The sequence below is a fragment of the Eutrigla gurnardus genome, assembly GCF_963514095.1.
Source record: "Eutrigla gurnardus genome assembly, chromosome: 17".
Lineage (NCBI taxonomy): Eukaryota > Metazoa > Chordata > Actinopteri > Perciformes > Triglidae > Eutrigla > Eutrigla gurnardus.
The window spans coordinates 7,522,162-7,539,855 of record NC_139928.1 but is presented as its reverse complement, the minus strand read 5'-3'; the positions used below and the strand labels follow the sequence as shown (position 1 = coordinate 7,539,855).

The window sequence follows — 17,694 nt, the reverse complement described above, 5'->3', positions numbered from 1 at the left end:
CACCTGCTGGAATAAAGACGAGGTCTGTATCGGAGCGATGCTCGAATTTGTCATTATTCTATAGCTCCAGTGGTGCATTTTATATATATATATATATATATATATATATATATATATATATATATATATATATATATTTTATAGAGCACACATTACTCAAGTCTGATCAGTTGGTCACTGAGCAGCTCCTTTGGAGCTTTGGTAGTGGTAAAAAAAACAAAAAACATTGTCACATTGTCCAGAGCGTGACTGCTCTTCCACACAGATACTATAATTAACATTTTACAAGGATTTAATGCTTTTAATTGCTTTTAGTGCAGTTTCAAGCCTGTTATTGAAATTTCAGATTTCCCCTCTAAAAATCAGTTCCTAAGAACACACAAAACCAGTCGTACTAATCAATTCTACTGAAAATATTCAGTCACTGAAACTCTACCATGCCAGAGGTAACGTATACACACTGGATGAGATGTGATTTTTTTTAAATAAAAAGTCAAGCATTGAATCATCAGATGCTGGTGAGACACAGTGAGGCGTTGGTGCCGCCAAATCCAAATGAGTTTGTGAGGGCGACCCGTGGGCCCTGAATGTGCCATGGCTGCGCTGTGCAGGGAACATAATTCAGGTCGAACTCCGGCGTGGTACGGTCCAGGTTGAGGGTCGGTGGCAGGACCCCGTGGTAGCAGGCCAGAGCGGTGAACGCTGCCTCCAGGGCCCCTGCAGCGCCGAGCAGATGTCCTGTGGCTCCCTTGGTGGAGGAGACAGCCAAGTTCTTGACACTTTGCTGAAAGAGCCTCTTGATGGCGGCATTTTCAGCCGCATCACCCAAAGGCGTTGACGTGGCGTGAGCGTTCACATATGTCACATCTCCTGGTGAGACGCCAGCATCTCTGAGGGCTGCAGACATGCACCTGTAAAGATGGTGGTTAAAGTTGAACTCAGGAGTGGCTCTCTAAACTGCGATGACAGTTTACAACATGAAGGGAAATAATTTACCCTTCACTTTTGTTTGCTTCTCCACATAAATTGAGAGTAACCTGGGGCTTTATTTTCAACATTTTTGCTTGTGTTTCTTTCACAAGTAACGGTAGTTTGTGACATCATATATATTATTTAAAATAAAATGTAAGCACACAAATGGTTGTCTCTTCTATGCTTGAATAAACTAAACTGAGTCACCTGAATGCTCCATCTCCATCTGCAGTGGGAGCGGTGATGTGGCTGGCATCCCCTGAAAGTCCATAACCCAGGATCTCAGCGTAGATCCGGGCTCCTCTTTTCACTGCGTGGTCCAGCTCCTCCAGAATGAGCACTCCTGCTCCTTCGCCCATCACGAAGCCCTCCCGCTCTGGGTGAAAGGGTCTCGACGCCAGTGTGGGGTTGTCATTCCATTTGGTGGCGAGGGCGCGTGCCCTGGCGAAGCCCGCTACTGACAGAGGCCCCACACAGGATTCTGTTCCCCCTGCAACCATAGCAACTGCATCCCCGTGGGCAATAAACCTGGCAGCATCACCTATGGCATGTGCGCCTGTGGTGCATGCTGTGGACACTGCATGGTTGGGACCCTTCAGTTTGTGTCTGATACTGATGTGCCCGGCAGCCATGTTCACGAGGATGCGAGGAACAAAGAAGGGGCTGACTTTCTTGTAGCCCTTTTCTCGGAAATCAACAGAGGTGCGAGCAATTTCATCCAACGACACCATGCCCATGCCAACAGCCACCCCGGTATTAAGCTGTTCCTCTGGGGTTTCGGGGTGCCAACCTGAGTCCTCCAGGGCCAGCTGAGCGGCTCCCAGGGCCATTACAGTGGCAGGCGACATGCTGCTGATCTCCCCACGAGAGGCGAAGCTCTCCTCCTTAAATTGACCCAGTTCATCTCCTCTGGGCACCAGTGCTGCCACTTTACAGGGAACAGTCTTGTACTCGTCTGAGTGAAGAGCCACAATCCCACTGTGGCCTTTAACCAGCCGGTCCCAGGGTAGTGCAGTCCCCGTGCCCAGAGGAGACACCAACCCCACGCCAGTGACAACAACCCTCCGTTTGTGCTTTCCAGAGCTGCTGTGTCGGGAGTCTTGATTTGGACAAAAACAGACGGTCTTGTGAAGAAGTGCCCTGAAGTCCCGTGGTCTCAGCTGGAGTTGAGTCCAACGGGATAGTGACAGAGCGGACATGCTGTTATATCTGTCAAGTGTCACACAGCTTGCTTGTAGCTGTGTGACAAATACATTTACAAAACCAGCGTTTAAATGTCTCCAGACGCAACCGAACTTCAGTTTGTAAGACGCTTCTTCTAAGTTACCTGTCAAGCGTTAATAGTCATAAACCGAGGACACGAGCCTATCCTTGAATCTGTCCGTAGCTGTTTTAGGTAGCACTTTTGAACGCCGGATTCGTTTTACGAGTAAATGTTCAACAACAACAAAAAATAAAGAGATGAAGAAAGACAACTGATGATTATGTGTCATGAAACACAACGATGTAAAAAAAAAAAAACTATTGTATCTATTGTTACAGTTAAAGCTGCCAACATGTATTCAGGCGTTGATAGGTCAGCTAAAGACAGGACCCAAAACATCTATTAGCCGAAATCGCACCATTAGCGTTAACGCTAGCTCTCATACTGTAAAGGGGAAAGGATTTTAGGTTTATCGAGGCGTAGCAGTATGGCTGTGTCACCAGCAGTGACAACGCTTTGTGAAAATTCAAATGAAGCGTTTCTAGATGTTGCGAAGTTGTTGCTTACGTACGCGGATAACATTTTGAGGTAAGGTTGTGAAACTTAACCAAGCAAGACACCGACGATGTGTTGAGATGCGTTAGCTGAATTAAAATAAAACTAGCTAATATCGGTGTGTCATCTGCAGTCTAGCCGCCAGTAAAGCTTGCATAGCTGTAACGTTACTAGAGCACACGGCGTCAAACCAAACTCTGTTTTAAAAATCGGGCTTTTTCATTTGTTACTGTGTATTAGCAAACCCCCATCCGTGGTAAATCCTGACCCAACTTAAGTTTTACTCGCCAGAGTGTTCTTGGATAATTCGTCATACGAGTGACTCACCAGGAAGCTTGTTTTTAATGGTTACATCTCTATCTCAAGTAGCAATATCTATGTTATACGATGTTTAAAACATGAGCAGACTCGCATCAGTGTTAGAAAATGCCTACTTTTGTGCAAACGGGTGTCGGTTAAGTATAGTATTATGTTACTGCCACATGTGTACAATAAACACTCATGTACGAACACATCATTCATTGGTTTGTATATAGTGATTTGTTCCTTCCACCCCACACGAGAAAAAAACAATCTCTGCAAAGGCTCTTGAACAGCTGTACTTATTATACACATATTATGTCATCTCCCAACAGGTATCCTAACGAAGAAAAGTACAGATCGATCCGCATAGGCAACCCTACATTCTCAACCAAGCTGTTGCCCATCAAGGGTGCTGTGGAATGCCTTTTCGAGATGGGATTTGAGGAGGTATTTGATAAGCATTTTTAATAGTTAAAGCCAGTGTTGCTAGTGTATCGCTTGCTGCATTGCCAAGAGTCTGTTTGGTCATTGGCCCAACTGTGAATAAATATTATGACCTCTTGCACCTTTTTTTAGGCTGAGACCCATCTGGTGTTCGCCAAGTCTGCATCAGTGGAGCAGCTGAAGCTCATCAGGGACTCCATAGCAGCAGAGAGGGATCAGAGGCTGCATGGAGGACAGCCCGTCCAAGTGACTGCTCAGACTGCTGCAGCCTCAGTCTCTGCACAAGAGGTCTCTGCTGCCGCCGCCGCCGCCACCTCTTCCAGCCAGCCAGTAGCACCACCGCCATCACAACCTTCATCATTGGTAAATATGTGCTCATCCCTGGTATAAATGGCAGAAATTGTGATTGAAAAAAATCTGGTGTTTAGCTGTATTATCAAACAATCGACCCTTCCCTGATCAACTGCAAAATTATATGAAGTCAACATCAAATTGTTGTGGATGCTGGCCCCAGTGTGGGTAATATGTCATATGTCACAAGTGTGCGTTCAAAGAAGGACCAAGTGTACGCACATCCAGGCAAAGATACTCGGGTGCAAGACAAAGATGCTCAACTGCAGTGCACAAAGGAGGTCTGCATACTGTTAGGATCCAAATACATTGTTTATTTCTTTTTTCAAGGCAACGTTTCGATCTGTAACACCTTCCTCAGGCAAGTGTGAAAGAGAAAAACAGGCGGTCCTTGTAGAGGCAATAAATCATTATAGCATGCTTGTCAGCAAGCAGCAGGGAAAAACTTTACTCGTAGCTACAGAATTATGTTTGTATGATTGCTGCATGCTTTTACAATGATGTTGTATTACAATGTTTCACCGTTTCTCTATAGTTTGTGTCTTTACTTTTCTTATAGATCTCCCCCCTCCTTATTTAATCTGTTCAGGTAGGCCATTAATAAGGTTTATATTAAAAGTCTCCCACATAGATAATTGTTTTTTTTTCATGAGCCTCTAGGGTTTTTTCCTGCCTGTTTTCACTTGTATTTAAACCTCTGAGCCATCTGTCTGTTAATCTATTTATTCGAAGCCTAATTGTATGCAGAAACGTTTGCCCTGTCATAAAAGGTCAATTTCTTTCCACTTCAGGGCTTTATCATTTATCATAACGAACTGGGGCTGCAATTACCAATTGCCAGTAATTTAACTGCCAGTTATGTTTTCAATTAAATGATTAATCATGAAAACACACAAAATGTCCAAAAAATCCCCTTCACTATTTCTCAGAGGTCCATATTGCATGCACTTGTCTGATGATGATTCCAAAATATAATTTATTTGCGATAATGTAAAGCAGCAAATCATTACATTGGACGATTGGGAACTTGTTGTTCTTTAGCATTTTTGCTAAAAAAAATGACCTGAAATTATGAACTTGTTATCACAGTAACTGGTTGAAATATTAACGACTTATCAACCAGTAGCTAACAGGACCAATGTGTATCAATATCATGCAATTGATTTGTTTCATCAGTCACACCTAATTTTATACATATAAACATATCAGGATTTAGCATAACCTGTTCTCATTCATATTGCCTACCCTGTTTACTCATTCTGTGGCAGTAATAACTGTTTATTATATAGAGCGAGGGGTTGTAATAGTCACCATTTTCTGTGTTTGCCATATATTCGGAAATTTGTAATTTCCCTTCCCTTTCTTTGCTATTAATAATGTTTTATTATTTTAAGATATTGGGGGTAGGATGTTATATAGGATGCAATCATCTTTGTAAGTCAAAAGGAGGGCACAAAGAAAATGGTAATAAACTTGGGATGGCTATAGCTTTTTAAAAAGTAAATGATATAAACACCTATGCATGCCTTTTTCAGTTCAGATTGTCTCTGATTTGATTTTTCATTCATGGCTTGTGTATAATCTGGATGTTTTCTTGTCTTTCTGTCAGGAGAGCAGTATGAGCTTCTTTGTGACTCTCCAGTCAAACTTCCAACACGTGATGCTGTATGAAAACCCTGAGCTGCAGCAAAAAGCCCGGAGCCACATTCCTCACCAGCAGCTGTCCTCTGCTGCTGAACACAAGCGTAAGGAGGTGACAGAGGCTGATCCAGGTGACATCTCTTTATTCATTCAAAATGATCCATTATATGTCTGGATCATGCTGTATGCAAACCAACCAATTGACCTGTTTTCCTCTCCGTAGAATGCAAACTTGGACTAGAGGACTTCCTGGTGCTGGAGTTGCTCAGGTGGTTCAAACAGGACTTCTTCTCCTGGGTCGACTGTCTGCCCTGCAGCCGCTGCAAAGGCCCGACCCAGAATTCCAGCTCCCTCAGTCCCAGCACCGATGACATCCGATGGGGAGCCCAGCGAGTGGAGAACCACTACTGTCAGAGCTGCCAGCTCTCCACCAGATTCCCTAGGTCTGTGCGTGTGTTTTTGTAACATTTTGGTTGTTCTTACCGCCCAAATCAAGGAGTTTATGAGCAGTTTTGAGGCAATACTTAACTAGGATTAAGTTGCTGAAAGAGGTAGGCAAGTTTTCACCGTTTGTACATTTCAATGTTAAAAACATTTTATTTCCTGCAAACAGTCAGAGTATGAATTAACTTGACCACAAAGTACATGGAGAATAATGAATGCTTTGCATGCTTGTTTTCTGTGATGTTAATACCAGGTACAACAATCCTGAGAAGCTTCTTGAAACCAGGAGGGGGCGCTGTGGGGAGTGGGCTAACTGTTTCACACTGTGCTGCAGAGCCGTCGGCCTTGAGGCCAGATATATCTGGGACAGCACGGGTATGTACATGACTGACAAATGTGGCTCTTGGATAGATAGTTAGATGCCTTATTTATCCTGAGGGAAATGTATGCGTTGCTGATTACATTTTCTGCTCTGCTTCGCAAGAAAGCCTGAGACATATTAGGAGGAAATGTTGTTGACAAGGCATCCTGAATAATAGTCAGTTATTTAGAGGGAGAAAAAACATCAACCCAAGGTCCTGTTAAAAGTTTTTTTCTGGAGCAATCACCCACATCTTATGCTCTTCATCATTTTAGAGCTTAGAGCTGCAATGTGTAGTTGATTAATTTAATCATTGAACAGTTATTTGGAACTAAATTGATAATTGATCAATCATTTTCAGTCATTTTTTTTAAAGAAAATAAATCTCTGCTTCTGGCATCTCAAAGGTTTCCTTTGTCTTTGACAATAGCAAACTGGATATCTTTGAGTTTATGGATATCTGTCAGACAAATCAAGATGAAGATGTCACTTTGGGCTCTGAGAAAATGCAATGAGCATGTTTTATTTCCTGATATCTGACAGACAAAACAATACTTGCAAACTCTCTTCACAAGGTCAAGAATAAACTTACACCGTCTCCAAGAATAGAATTCTGTGAAACACCGAACCAGTTACTTTGAATATTCTACAATGAGAATTATACCAATCTAAGATATTGATATTGGTAGCTTTAGGCAAGGTTCATATATTTGGAATCATTTTATGACATCACAAAATGCTGTACTGTCATAGTTGCTCTGATGTCAGAGAGATTCATGCAGTGTGTAAAGTGTGTGAAAGGCTCAGTGACGATCAGTTGGGCTCTCTGATGTTTCAGACCACGTGTGGACAGAGATTTACTCGGCCTCTCAGCGTCGCTGGCTGCACTGTGACTCATGTGAGAACGGCTGTGATAAGCCTCTCCTGTATGAGGTTGGCTGGGGGAAGAAACTGGCTTACGTTCTGGCTTTCTCTAAGGACCAGGTCAGACAAATGGATACGACATACTACTACTACTGCTGTGGCTAATAATAAGTTCTTAAATAGACACTGATATAGATCCCGTTTTATTTTTACTTTAGATTTTTGCCGTTATGTTTTTTTTATTTTGGAGGTTAGGCAAAAACTGTTAAACACTCAGTACTTTCTGATTCCCCCACTCTGTCTTTTGTACTTTGCCTCAAATGAATTGGTTAATGTATCAGCATGCAAGTGCACACATAATGCACACATGGGACTTACACATAATAACACGGCTCCGTAGCGTTACTGATGGAGAAAATCTCCACTGGGTATCTTAAAGAATTTCTGATATGCCCAATTTGTACATATTTTTACTTTTTAAGAAGAAAAAGGAAATGTTTAGGGGGTGGATGGTTAGAGGGAAGATGGAATTGCTATTCTAGTGTGTGTGATGGGAATTATTTTATTATGATATTATGCTGCGCAGGTCGTAATCAATTTGTATTTCTGTATTGGTGGTTTCTTTCGTGGGTTATTTTGAATCTGGACATAAAATACCATGAATGTTCTGATGCTCAATGTGACCACAAAATGTTGTCTTTTCACATTATTTTTAATCAATGTGATAGTTATGATTTTCACTACACTTTCATCTGTACTCTCAGTACCCCCCTTTGGGCCCACCAGCAAAGAACTGTGCATGGTTTTGCTGTGGTTTAGAAATTAATTCTCAAGTGACGTCCAATGTGTTTGTGATGCAGGTGGTTGATGTGACGTGGAGGTATTCCTGCAAACATCTGGAGGTTTTGTCAAGAAGGACCAAGGTTCAGGAGGCCTGGCTGCTGCACACCATTAATGGACTCAATGCCTCGGTAAATCTTAACCCTTTAAACCTTTGCATTTAAGACTGATTTCCATGGCGAGTCTGACGTAAAGCACTTTCCTTCTGCTCTGATATTGAAGAGGCAGCAGTCGCTGAGTCCAGACAGGAAGAAGGAGCTGACAGAGAGGTTGCTCGTCGAGCTGGTGGAGTTTATTTCCCCAAAGACACCCAAACCAGGAGAGCTGGGCGGACGTGACTCTGGCTCTCTGGCCTGGAGGATAGCACGGGGGGAGACCAGAAATTCTAAATCAGGGACCTCCTTACAAGTACAGTTTGTCATATACAATAATATAACCCGTTATAATTGATTATTGCCCTCAGCATTGTGTATCTACTGATTATTCCATTACACCTATTTTAATAGACATTTCAATCGACATCTTTGCACCAGCAACATGTTCTTAATTGTGATGTTGAATAAGGGATCAATATTAGGTGTCACCCATTATTTTTGATGGTCATTACAGTTAATTGAAGTATTTTCCAGCATTTTGTCCCAGTATTGGAAATCCTTAAAGCAAAGCTACAGTTTATTACAAGCTGGCTATTATTTGTGTAGCTCTGAACAGTTTTATTGAGGTCATGATAACGATTTGCCCAGAGAGTAATTGCTACTAGAAACACATGATCAGACAGTAGCATGGGACCCCTGTCATTGTCAGTCATGTAATGAGAAAAACGCAGCGACTTAAAGATCACAATTACAAGATCTTGTCTTAAGCAACCAGTATCTTATTTTAAGCATTTTTTAAAAAAGCTTTATGTGTCATAGCTTGAACCTAATAGCTGGATGCCTAATACTCATCTGTATTTGACTAAAAGAGTTTGTGTTTCGTTTCTGTCAGGCTGCGGGTTATGTGTTCACTCCCACTGAGAAAGAGAAGAGTGACGGGTTGCTGCATGTGCGCTACATTGCCTCCAAAGACCAGTACTGTCGGCTGTCCAACAACTCTGAGGTCATTCAGAGATGGGATCAGTGTGTGTGGCAGAAGGAGTCGGTCTTCAGAAAGGTGGAGGACGACTGGCAGATGGTACGTTTTTTTTATTGTTTGATTAATTTGAACTATATTTTTTTCAGTGTGGCTCAGGATAGGAAATATATTCTTAGTGCTATTGGGGGGGTGAGAACTTAAGAATAACTAAGTAAGAATAACTCGTCATCCATCCTGAATTATAAATGTCATCGTACTCCCATTTAGTTCTAAACGGCACAGAAAACTTCACTCATCGCGGAGAAGCTATTAAATGCTAAGTCAGCATTGTTTATTATTATGCTCACATAAAGTTTTGGTACTTGTGTTGGATAGATGCTAACAACTAACATTGGCAAGCTAAATTAAGTTTTCAGTACGGTGAGGTGGGTTAGGGTGGGGGCAAGGGCAGTGGCTTTGGTCTGTTAATGAGTCTGATGGTCTGAGGATAAAAGCTGACTCTCAGCCTAGAGATTCTGTCCTGTACCTCCTGCCAGATGGCATACATGTGGGAAACCCTGTGTTGGGAGTGTGTGGCAGGCTCTGCTATGGTATCTGTGGTGGTAGATGCCCTGCAGAGATGATAGAGGCACCCTGATGATCTCCTCAGCAGTCTTTACCACTCTCTGCAGGCTTCGCAGTCCATAATGGTGCACTAAACACAAAAAACAGCTGAGGCTGATGGGAATGCCAATAGTTTTGCAGGTACTGTATTTAGTCATATGCCAAAGTATTGGGGGGGAAAAATAAAATCTTGACCAGAAGATGGTGCTAGATTAAAGTTCACCCAGGTCAATTAGGGTTCATCCTTTGGAGACCATGAATATCTGGACGTTTTTGTGGACGAGGCAAAGAATCAAGCATAATATACCTTATTTGTACAAGCTAACTAGTAGTCACCTTAATGAGTAAACTGATTTGTAAAACTGGTGGAGTGCTATTTAAAAACACACACAAAAGAACACTTTAGAAGCCATTAGAATATGTAAAATAGGCCTAATTTGCATTTTTAAATAAGTTGTAGTCATTGTTTGATTAAATCAGGCTGTTGAGAACCACGCTGAGACACAAGAGTGGGTGTTAATGGTCGAAGAAGGCACCTTCTGTTTTTCACACAAGAAAATAATAAGGGGTTGTAGGAAATGAGAGAAAACTCTGCTCATACTACGAGCCACCTCTTTTAGATCCTGGAACAATTTGCAGCAGATGACCAGATTGTATTTCTTTCTTCAGGTTTACATTGCTCGAACAGAAGGCTCCTTCGTGGGAAGAATTAGCTGGAAGTTTGACTTTGCGCCGGCTGGAATGAAGTTAAAGTCTGTGTCAATCATGGCCAGTAGCCAGACCTTCCACTCTGGGAAAGTCGTCTGGCACTTGCAGGAAGGCCAGATCACTACAGAGTTCTCTGGAGGTATGACTATGTAATAGATATTCTGATTAAAATACAACGTGTGACATGATCCCTTCCTAATAATTTCCTGTCCTGCGTTTGAACCATCAGATGGGAAGATGCAGTCGTTTCAGAGTCTGTCCGGATCCTTGGAGTTCACGGTGGTAGCGTCACTCAGTGGTGGAGAAGAAGAGACGTCCTGGCAGCACTCCCAGCTCTTCAGGCAAAGCTTGAAGGAGACGGAGGAGCCCTCGTTTGAAATCCTCATCCATTTAGAAGATGCTTAACAATTGTGAAAATGATGTAGCCCAATTATTTTTCAGTGTTGTCCACTTTGACAAGTTCAGAGCTTAATTATGTGGATGATAGTTTTGTATGATAACAAATCGGTGCAATATATAAAATAAGTGTCAGCCGTCCAGGATGACTATATGCATGGCCCTAATGATAGATGAGCAAAGACATGAATTCTGCAGAGCACAGATGTAGTCACACGTTTTTAAACATTAATTTGACCGAAGCCCAAATAACCTTTTGAAACATGCAGTCTACAACGTGAAAAAGCCATCCTTTTTGGAACATTTGCCTCCAATGTGAGCCTGTGATTGATGCCATTGTCATTATTATTGGTGAGTGTGGCATTTTAATACACATTGTCATTCCCATACAGTGGCGGAAAGTGCTGAATGTTAGGAAACGTGGCGTTACGGTGTAATAAAGATATTTTTGCAGGCTGGTAGCTTAGCAGGGTATTGTTTGAATAAAGCACCTTGTTTACATAATCCATAGTTCAGGGAGCAACAGGAGTTCCCTCGCACGTATTTCTTCCCTGCATTATTGCTCCGAATCCCTCGGCGTGTCACCAGGTACGATGAGGAGAGCGTGACCTGCGGAGCCGCTCAGGTCAGTCCCTAGGGTCAAAGGTCACCAAGGGGAGTGCTGGCGTTCGCCAAGCTGCCGCCACCTGGAAGTGAGGTGGTGTTGCTGACTCTTAATGACTTCCAGTTCATTATAACAGGGTTTTGTTTTTTTTTGTATTTTTTATCCCAGCTATTCGACGGAGGACTGCTCCCTGTCACCACATTTCACTGAGAGTTCACAGGGGGCGACAAGGGGGAGGAAGGGGGGGGGGGGGGAGATCAACAATGTGGTCGTGTGTGGAGAGTTTAAAGGCTGGCGTTTGGTGTCGTTTGTATGAATGACTAACTAAAAATGTAGATGTTATGTTGATGGTGGGGTCAATGTCTCAACAGCAGCAGTGACGATAGTTCCCACCCAAGCTCAAGCTCCCGATTACGTTAAGGAGAACCTTCCCAAAATACTAAATGATAGAATGGGTTAAACACAGATGATAACTCGATAGAGGCGAATCAAAAAGAAGATCCCTCTCCTTGGATGACTGGATGGTAAAATGGTCTGGGTGTACGGCCTCTTGTATTTACATATCATGAATATTCAGTGTCTCAGAATTCCTCCATGAGGAGAGAGCAGTGGATGTCCTTAGAGCCCAATTTCAGAGGTTTTTTTTACTTTTTATTTGAGGAAACAATGTTAAACAAAATATGAGGCATTGCAGATTATTTTTATATACTTAAAAGCATGCCTGGAGGGGGTCTTTAAACTAGACCCACCATACAGGTGCTAAAAAAGAAGGAGCTCTGTGAGATTAATAAGTGACCTGGAAAAAGCAAGAGAGATGGATCTAACTAATAAAAAGAGTATAAATATACAATACTGATAATAAGCAGTACTAAATGTGTATAGACAGCAAAAATAATTTAATGTTTTTTTATATGTTTTATATGTATCATTTAAATAATGATTAAGGTGAATTTAAAGAGAAAAGGGGGTTCAGTATGCTCACCCATCAATCAAGGCTAAAGTCCATGATCAAGAGGTTTATTTACTCTAAAACAAGAAGGGGTGTCTGTCAATGGATGAAGGAAAGGGAGTGAAAGCAGAAACATTCATGTAACCAGATTGTGATTAAATAAAACTCTCAATGCTGAAACAACATTTTCCGGCCCTACTCTGAAATAAAATCCCTTTGGTGCTTTATAAAATCAAATTGTGGTATCTCGGTGGGAAATAATAAACTGGAGGAAAATTCTCTATTATACGATGTGATGGAATTGCTTATGCTTTGTTTGTTTCTTGTCATTTTGGCAAAGGTCCCCTAAAGCCTTTGATGAATCTAATCTGTCTCGTTGAGATTAATCAGAGGTCAATCCTTCAAAAGCGTATGTTGTTCATGACATGAGGCTTTTCTCTTAGTAGCTTTGCCGTCTTGAGATGTCTCTGTATGAGAAATGTATTGTTTTCTTTTCGTTTGTGTCCACCTTTCAATATAATATCCATATTGGTGCTGCCTTGAGAATAAATAATGTTCATTTTAGAGTGGATTTTTTTTTTGTGGACAGTTCTTATGTCCTCTCTAACTTCACATGATGCAACAATAGAAATCTAGATATACTGTTGTAAATATACTGTAGGCATACATGTAGATATACTGTATATACACTCAACAAAAATATAAACGCAACACTTTTGTTTTTGCTCCCATTTTTCATGAGATGGACTTAAAGATCTAAAATTCATTCCAGATACACAATATTACCATTTCTCTCAAACATTGTTCACAAATCAGTCTAAATGTGTGATAGTGAGCACTTCTGCTTTGCTGAGATAATCCATCCCACCTCACAGGTGTGCCACATCAAGATGCTGATCTGACATCATGATTAGTGCACAGGTGTGCCTTAGACTGTCCACAATAAAAGGCCACCCTGAAATGTGCATTTTTTTTGCTTTATTGGGGGTCTGGGAACTGGGAACCAGTCAGTATCTGGTGTGACCACCATTTGCCTCATGCAGTGCAACACATCTTCTTCGCATAGAGTTTATCAGATTGTCAATTGTGGCCTGTGGAATGTTGGTCCACTCCTCTTCAATGGCTGTGCGAAGTTGCTGGATATTAGTGGGAACTGGTACACGCTGTCGTATACGCCAGTCAAGCACATCCCAAACATGCTCAATGGGTGACATGTCCGGTGAGTATGCTGGCCATGCAAGAACTGGGACATTTTCAGCTTCCAAGAATTGTGTACAGATCCTTGCAACATGGGGCCGTGCATTATCTTGCTGAAACATGAGGTGATGTTCATGGATGTATGGCACAACAATGGGCCTCAGGATCTCATCACGGTATCTCTGTGCATTCAAAATGCCATCAATAAAATGCACCTGTGTTCTTCGTCCATAACAGATGCCTGCCCATACCATAACCCCACCACCACCATGGGCCACTCGATCCACAACATTGACATCAGCAAAGCGCTCACCCACACGACGCCACACACGCTGTCTGCCATCTGCCCTGAACAATGTAAACCGAGATTCATCCGTGAAGAGAACACCTCTCCAACGTGCCAGACGCCATCGAATGTGAGCATTTGCCCACTCAAGTCTGTTACGGCGACGAGCTGGGGTCAGGTCAAGACCCCGATGAGGACGACGAGCATGCAGTTGAGCTTCCCTGAGACGGTTTCTGACAGTTTGTGCAGAAATTGTTTGGTTATGCAAACCAATTGTTTCAGGAGCTGTCTGAATGGCTGGTCTCAGACGATCTTGGAGGTGAACCTGCTGGATGTGGAGGTCCTGGGCTGGTGTGGTTACACGTGGTCTGCGGTTGTGAGGCCGGTTGGATGTACTGCCATATTCTCTGAAACGCCTTTGGAGACGGCTTATGGTGGAGAAATGAACATTCAATGCACGAGCAACAGATCTGGTTGACATTCCTGCTGTCAGCATGCCAATTGCACGCTCCCTCAATGCTTGTGGCATCTGTGGCATTTTGCTGTGAGACAAAACTGCACATTTCAGAGTGGCCTTTTATTGTGGGCAGTATAAGGTACACCTGTGCACTAATCATGATGTCAGATCAGCATCTTGATGTGGCACACCTGTGAGGTGGGATGGATTATCTCAGCAACGCAGAAGTGCTCACTATCACACATTTAGACAGATTTGTGAACAATGTTTGAGAGAAATGGTAATATTGTGTATCTGGAATGAATTTTAGATCTTTAAGTCCATCTCATGAAAAATGGGAGCAAAAACAAAAGTGTTGCTTTTATATTTTTGTTGAGTGTATATATATATGTATATATATATATATATATATATATATATATATATATATATATATATTGAAAATAATTAGTTTATATTTTCACCGGGATAAAGTAACCACCAGTAACCAGAAAAACTTTTCAAGGGATGTGACGACCTCTCAGCGCATAGAGTTTACCTGATTAAGCTTAAACCACTACAAGGGCGGAAGGTGATTTAAATAGTAGATTCTTACACTTGCTGTGATGCCTCTGCTGCTTGGACAAACCTATTTGAGTTGTTTGGAATTAATATAACGTTATATTTAAATAATAGAAGCCTAATATAATACCTGATAATATGATATGTGTTATTCGTACACACACCCTTATTCTATTTGTGGATTAGAGTTGCTATTGATTCATATGTAAATAGCATGTTGTAGCCAGTTGAGGTGGACTGAATGTAATAAACTCTGTACAACTCTTTGACAGCCTTACATAAATACGTATTTCATAAAGTGATCACATGCTGTAAAAGCTCAATATTAATAATTAATTTAATAAAAAAATAAATTTTGGTGTAGTCTCACACTCACCATATTTGACAGTATATAGCAATAATACTAATTATACTACTACTAACAATAATAATAATAATAATAAGCAGGACACTACAGGGAGTCGAACCTCATCTCACTAAACTGAAAGTACCACCACCACTGTCTTTTTATAGTATTGCCATTATGTATTCATTCATATAACATTTATGAATTACATATACATTGATTTAGAAATATATATCCATGAATAAATACATTTGATTGACAATGATTTATACAATTTATTTACATTAATATACATATTTACATAGTTACAATACATTTACAATATAAAACATTTTTCCCATGGCATCAACTCTTTCGTTCCCTTTCTTTACAACAGTGAAAAATTTAACAAGGCACAACTTTCTTTCTTTTTCCCCCTAAAAGAATGTATCATTTAAATAATGATTAAGGTGAATTTAAAGAGGGGGTTCAGTATGCTCACCCATCAATATACATATTTACATAATTATACAACATTCATTAAAAAATTACATATACAGAACAGTCCTATGCAAATAAACTTTTTTTCACATGGCATCAACTGTTTCGTCCCCTTTCTTTACAATAGTGAACAATTTAACAAGGCACAATTAGTTACACACAAAGCACAGCACCCCCTCCTGACAGGGAGGGAGCACAACACAGAAAACACAATACAAACAATACAAACATAATGACCCCCCTCCTTGGTTTGGTTGGACCCTCAGCTTGGAATGGTAATAATTGCAGGCTTGTGTCGACCCAGAGCTGCTGCAGGCTCCGCCTTTTATATGTCCCCCTCCGACGATCCTCCAATCAGCCGTCTCCACCTGGTCGGGTCCCGGTCCACGTCCGCTCTGGCCTCCGTCGATCCTCCAATCAGCCGTCACCACCTGTTCGGGTCCCGGTCCACGTCCGCTCTGGCCTCCGACGATCCTCCAATCAGCCGTCACCACCTGTTCGGGTCCCGGTCCACGTCCGCTCTGGCCTCCGACGATCCTCCAATCAGCCGTCTCCACCTGGTCGGGTCCCGGTCCGCGTCCGCTCTGGCCTCCTTGGTTTGGTTGGACCCTCAGCTTGGAATGGCAATAATTGCAGGCTTGTGTCGACCCAGAGCTGCTGCAGGCTCCATCTTTTATATGTCCCCCTCCGACGATCCTCCAATCAGCCGTCTCCACCTGTTCCGGACCTAGGACACACACAAAGCACAGCACCCCCGTCCTGACAGGGAGGGAGCACAACACAAAAAACACAATACAAACAATACAAACATAATGACCCCCCCTAGTCCTCCTCAGTGTTGCCTGCTGGAGCCAGGCATGAGCTTTTTGAACCAAGACTTCTTCTTCTTCTTGGGGCTCTGGCTCTGAAGGTGGTCCAGCTGGGACCTCAAGGAGCTCTCGGTGGTCTCCCACTGCTCCTCCTTCTCCCGGAGAGTCTGCTTGACGCTCTCCGTGGCCTGAAGGAGGGAGGATCTCACTTGCTGAAAGATCATGTACTTGTTGGTGAGCTGATCATTAAAACCCTCCTTGAGGTAGTCCAGCTGGGACCTCAATGAGCTCTCAGTGGTCTCCCACTGCTCCTCCTTCTCCCGGAGAGTCTGTTGATGCTCTCCGTGGCCTGAAGGAGGGAGGATCTCAGGGAGTCATTTAACACAAGTTATTACATGCAAATTCACGTTCAAGTTACTAATTGAAACTCAGCTTTGAGATCTTTGTTCCTGTTGCATACTTTGCCAAGCCCCAAGACACTTAACATGCTTGCACAGTGACTCCACGTTCCTTTTCCTTGAGTGTGAAGCATCTTTAAATGCCCTCGAGGTTGATCTTTGTGTGCCTATGTGATCTGAATATTCTTTCACCAAAATAAGTTCTTCTTTTTTTTTTTTTTTTTAATAATTACACTGATGTTTTCTTTAAGATGCTCCTGATAAAAATCACATGGCCAGTTGAGGACAGTGACGATGAGGACTTTGATATAGAATCCACGTGCCGCATCACTGGCTTCCTAAGGATGTTTATTGAAACAGGTAAAACACCGTATTTGGCTCATGTATTCTCTTTACAAATGCTTATGTCTCATGGATCGATATGATCGACTAAAGTTAACTAAATGTTGTCTTGAATCCATGTTCTGATTTTAGCTTCATCAGGCACACTGGCTCAGCTGCTGACGTTCTGGGTTGGCAGGGAGAGGCTTCCTCCTGAACTGGAAGTGGAGATTTCTGGTGGAACCCTTCCTACGTCCTCCACATGCTTTGAAACACTCAAGCTGCCAGCTCATTTCAAAGCCTACATTGACTTTGAGAAAGCACTTGTCGCTGCCATAAATAGTACACAGACTGGATTTGGACTTGTTTAAGTTGTTTTTTTAGACAGATGTCATTGAATGCACTGTTCAGTAGGTGAGGTCAATTGACACAAGTTCAGTGTCTTTGAAAACATTTAACATACTGTGCAGTAGTTTACAATTTATTTTTTATTCAACACATTTTTTTTTCCATTAACTGAAACCAA

General features: G+C 42.1%; 2 protein-coding genes across 2 annotated transcripts; one reads left to right on the top strand and one right to left on the bottom strand.

The window, feature by feature from the left end:
• Positions 1 to 244: 244 nt before the first annotated feature.
• On the bottom strand, positions 245 to 2,359 carry oxsm (3-oxoacyl-ACP synthase, mitochondrial). The gene is made up of 2 exons (XM_084031881.1): positions 1,180 to 2,359; positions 245 to 911 (listed from the first exon to the last, which is right to left on the bottom strand). Exons 1-2 carry the CDS (start codon positions 2,169 to 2,171, stop codon positions 509 to 511), a joined length of 1,395 nt encoding a protein of 464 aa, XP_083888007.1. The 5' UTR covers positions 2,172 to 2,359; the 3' UTR covers positions 245 to 508.
• A 223-nt stretch (positions 2,360 to 2,582) lies between these two features.
• On the top strand, positions 2,583 to 11,218 carry ngly1 (N-glycanase 1). Its single transcript, XM_084032425.1, has 12 exons — positions 2,583 to 2,764; positions 3,367 to 3,481; positions 3,611 to 3,841; positions 5,439 to 5,601; positions 5,694 to 5,913; positions 6,168 to 6,289; positions 7,114 to 7,259; positions 8,000 to 8,110; positions 8,202 to 8,387; positions 8,967 to 9,152; positions 10,326 to 10,503; positions 10,594 to 11,218. The coding sequence occupies exons 1-12, from the start codon at positions 2,664 to 2,666 to the stop codon at positions 10,767 to 10,769; spliced, it is 1,935 nt and encodes a 644-aa protein (XP_083888551.1). The 5' UTR covers positions 2,583 to 2,663; the 3' UTR covers positions 10,770 to 11,218.
• Positions 11,219 to 17,694: the final 6,476 nt, after the last annotated feature.

What these genes read in the sequence shown, in the direction of transcription:
- ngly1 (XM_084032425.1), top strand. Translation starts at nt 2,664, where the DNA reads ATGGCTGTGTCACCAGCAGTGACAACGCTTTGTGAAAATTCAAATGAA. An exon ending in CATCACAACCTTCATCATTG is followed by an intron (nt 3,842 to 5,438) that starts GTAAATATGTGC and finishes TCTTTCTGTCAG; the next exon opens with GAGAGCAGTATGAGCTTCTT. An exon ending in TTAATGGACTCAATGCCTCG is followed by an intron (nt 8,111 to 8,201) that starts GTAAATCTTAAC and finishes CTGATATTGAAG; the next exon opens with AGGCAGCAGTCGCTGAGTCC.
- oxsm (XM_084031881.1), bottom strand. Translation starts at nt 2,171, where the DNA reads ATGTCCGCTCTGTCACTATCCCGTTGGACTCAACTCCAGCTGAGACCA. An exon ending in GATGGAGATGGAGCATTCAG is followed by an intron (nt 912 to 1,179) that starts GTGACTCAGTTT and finishes CCATCTTTACAG; the next exon opens with GTGCATGTCTGCAGCCCTCA.